Source organism: Mandrillus leucophaeus, unplaced genomic scaffold, assembly GCF_000951045.1.
Source record: "Mandrillus leucophaeus isolate KB7577 unplaced genomic scaffold, Mleu.le_1.0 Scaffold2, whole genome shotgun sequence".
Classification (NCBI taxonomy): domain Eukaryota; kingdom Metazoa; phylum Chordata; class Mammalia; order Primates; family Cercopithecidae; genus Mandrillus; species Mandrillus leucophaeus.
The window spans coordinates 1,397,749-1,401,558 of record NW_012102031.1 but is presented as its reverse complement, the minus strand read 5'-3'; the positions used below and the strand labels follow the sequence as shown (position 1 = coordinate 1,401,558).

The 3,810-nt window shown below is 51.8% G+C and overlaps 1 protein-coding gene across 3 annotated transcripts in view; it reads right to left on the bottom strand.

Annotated features, from left to right (window-relative positions):
* RANGAP1 (Ran GTPase activating protein 1) overlaps nucleotides 1-2,827 on the bottom strand; it is a 41,354-nt gene extending 38,527 nt beyond the window's left edge. The window contains exons 1-2 of one of the 3 annotated variants that reach the window (XM_011978785.1): nucleotides 2,156-2,575; nucleotides 1,499-1,754 (exon numbers count right to left, since the gene is read on the bottom strand). Coding sequence is in view for 1 of the 3 variants with exons in the window: in XM_011978783.1 (XP_011834173.1) it covers nucleotides 2,156-2,282 (127 nt within the window). In the remaining 2 variants the exon portion in view is untranslated. Of the gene's footprint in view, nucleotides 1-1,498; nucleotides 1,755-2,155 lie in introns of all 3 variants that reach the window. The other 2 variants (XM_011978784.1, XM_011978783.1) reach the window with 2 other exon arrangements.
* Nucleotides 2,828-3,810: the final 983 nt, after the last annotated feature.

Below are 3,810 nucleotides of genomic sequence, written 5' to 3'. Positions count from 1 at the left end.
TGAATTATTATTCTGGGTAAGGTGTCCACTCATTCATTCAACAAAACATTTGGGTATTACTGTGTGCTGGATATTGTTCCAGGTAACAGAAGTATAGCAGCAAAGGAAATAGAAACCTTGACCTCTTGAAGCATGTGTGCTAAATGACACATTTAGTATGTGATTCAAAAAAGGGGGCGCGTGGGAGTGGTGGCTCACAGCTGTAATCGAGCACTTTGGGAGACCAAGGCAGGTGGATCACAACGTCAGGAGTTCAAGACCAGCCAGGCCAACATGGTGAAACCTCCTCTCTACTAAAATACAAAAATTAGCTGGACGTGGTGGTGTGTGCCTGTAGTCCCAGCTACTCGGGAGGTTGAGGCAGGAGAATTGCTTGAACCCGGGAGGCAGAGGTTGCAGTGAGCCAAGATCACGCCATTGCACGCCAGCCTGGGTGACAGAGCAAGACTCTGTCTCAAAACAAACAAACAACAACAACAAAAAGGCATTATTAGGAAATAGTTAAATAAAGATGTCAGGGATTGGGCCACGCACACATCTGGGGGAACACGATTCCTGCAAAGGGAATAGCAAATTCAATGGCTCTTGTACGGGCAGAGGGTTGGAGGAACTGCAATAGGGCCAGCGAGGCTGAAGCACAGAGAGACAGGAAAAAAAGGAGTTAAGAGACGAGAGAGTTAACAAGCGGCCCAAGTCATAAAGGCCATTTGAAGAACAGTGGCTTTCGCTATAAGTGACAAGGAAAGTCACTGAAGTTTCTAGCAGAGACAGATGTCATTTGACCTATGTTTTGACAGGATCACTCTACTTGCCACACAGAGCCTGGCATTCAGAAGGTGCTCAAGAAATGACCAGTTGAAACTGCATAAAAATTAACCAAGCCAGGTGCAGTGGCTCACGCCTATAATCCCAGCATTTTGGGAGGCTGAGGCGGGCAGATCACCTGAGGTCGGGAGTTCAAGACCAGCCTGGCCAACATGGTGAAACCCCGTCTCCACCAAAAATACAAAATTAACTGGGCGTGGTGGCACATGCCTGTAATCCCAGCTACTCAGGAGGCTGAGGCAGGAGAATCACTTGAACCCGGGAGGCAGATGTTGGGGCAAGCCGAGATCGTGGCATTGCACTCTAGCCTGGACAACAAGAGTGAAACTCCGTCTCAAAAAAAAAAAAAAAATTAACCAGAGTCGGGTGCAATGGCTCACTCTTGTAATCCCAGCATTTCCAGAGGCTGAGGTGGGTGGATTGACTGAGCCCAGGAGTTAGAAACCAGCCTGGACGTATGTGCTGAAACCGTCTCCATTAAAAATACAAAAACTAGCTGGGTGTGGTGGCGGGTGCCTGCAGTCCCAGCTACTTGGGAGGTAAAGTGGGAGGATCACTTGAGCCCTGGAGGTGGAGGCTGCAGTGCGATGAGAGCTTGCTACTGCACTTCTGGAGACCCTGTTTCAAAAAAAAAAAAATTAACGAGAAACCAGCCCAGTGCAGTGGCTCACACCTGTAATTACAACACTTTGGGAGGCTAGGCGGGAAGATCACTTTAGACCAGGAGTTCGAGACAAGTCTGGGCAACAGAATGAGACCCTGTCTCCAAAGAAAAATTTAAAAATTAGCCAGGTGTGATGGCACTTGTAGTCCCCATGAGTTGGGAAGTTGAGGTGGGAGGATCGCATGAGCCCAGGAAGCCAAGGCTGCAGTTTAGCGGTGATTGTTCCACTACACTCCAGCCTGGGTGACAGAGGGAGATCCTGTCTCTAAAAAGATTTAAAAAAAAAAAAAAAATTAAAGAAAAACCAACAAAAAATTAACCTGAAACCCCAGCATCTCTTGCAGTTCTGAGATGGGACAATCTGAGGGTAAAAGGTGTTAGTGAAGCCTCCAAATAGAATAGGGACAGAACTTCTCAGCTGAAAGGGGGCCTATTCCTCAGTCCAAGAGAGAGCCAGACAAGGAGATGCACTCCTCCACACACACTTTATAGACCAAGAAACTGGAGCACAGAAACGTGAATTGATTTGTCCAAGGTCAGCAAAGGGTCAGCACCAGAGCAAAAGCAAAGGGTTAATAAAGAAATATCCTCTCCCCGCTCCGCAGCAGCGTCGGAGACTTTCTGAGGTGAGATGCATGCTCCTGCAAAGCGTCAGCAGTGACTCACATCGATTCCAGGGACAGCGGCGCCAGCCCGGGCCCCCCGTTGGCGTGGGCCTGCTGGGAGGCGGCGCCGCGGGAGCGACTCGCGAATACAGGCCGCAAATGACAGGCGGGCGGCGCGGGAGACCCATCTGGAATCCCCGGCGGACTCGCACCGCCTCCGGTTGACAACGATGCTAATATGAGACGCCACTGCTAGCAGCTGCAGGCTGAGCTGCTCCGGCGAGTCAGACGCCCTTTAAGCCTCGGTTTCCCCATTTGTGAAAGGAGACAGCGCCGCCCAGCAACCCCACTCCCACCGCCACCCCGGGGCGCTCGGCCATCGAAGACTTAGTGAAGAAGGCCGAGGGGGCAGGCAGAAGGTGCACAGGGGCGCCACGCCCTCCTCGCCCCCACCCCTCTTCCAGGCAGGTGACTGTGAAAGGAAAGGGACCCTGACTCTACCGTAAACAGGCGGCGCCGCCGCGTGGGGGTAACCGAGCACGCGCCTCCGCCCGGTGGGGCGGGGACGGATTTAGGGTCCGAGTCAGGCCGGGGTCGCCACCTCCAGGTCCAGCGGTCCAGATGTCCAGCTGGCTTGTCTGTCAGCTCTCTCGCGCTCGGGGCCTCACGCGCTTCCAGCACCACCTGCTCTCCGCACCGCGGCGGATGATGGCGGAGGAGGAGGATTTTGAAAGCCGGCAGTTTCTTTGCTTCGATTTGATTTGTTCGAGGCCCCGGCCGGCTTGCCCTCGCCCCGCACGCGCGGCCTCTCGGGTAGGGTAGTCCCATTCCCCAGCTGGGGGCGCGACAGGGCGCGCGCCGTGAACTACCCGTCCCATGGCGCACCGCGCGCAGAGCGTCCCCACCGCCCTCCTCTTCGCCCTCCCCTGGCGGCTTCTGGCTCTTTCTCGCAGAGACCGCAGGGCGGTGTTCAGCCAGGAGCACCCAGAGACTACAATTCCCAGAATGCGTTGCACCCAGGTCCCTCAGCTCTTCCGGAAAGGTTTTGTTCGCGTAACTTTGTTGACACAGGTACTGCTGGCTGCTGGGTCTCTTCCGCAAGACACGGGTATCCATTTGCCCAGATAAAGTGCTCTTTTCCGTCCCATGAAACTGAAAGGGCATTCGAAGCCTTCCACATAAATATGCACAAAGTACCTGATAATTGAAAAGGGGAAATAGTAACTATCGTAGAGAAACTGCAGACACCGCTTGAACGGCCACGTTAACATCAACAGCAGGACAAGCTGACATTCATCGCACACTTTCTGTGTGATGCACTGAGAAAAACACGGCGTCACCGTCCGGTCTACAACCTTAGCCTAATCACGAGAAACCCAAGCTGAGGGACATGGTACAGAATAACGGATCTGTACCCTTCCCGAAATGTTTGTATTATGTTAGACAAAGAAAAACTAAGAAACTGTTGCCGATTACAGGAAACGAAAAAGACAACTGAATGCAATACATAGTCCTGGATCGGATCCTGGGTGGGGATTGCTATAAAGGACAATACTGAAACAGCAAAATTTGACTGTATATTAGATAATAGTATTGTATCAATGTTAAATTTATTAATTTCGATTATGGTACAGGGTTATGTAAGAGACTGCCCTTGTTGTTGGGGAAAAAGTGATGAAATAATTAGGGACAAAAAGGACATGATGTCAGCAACCT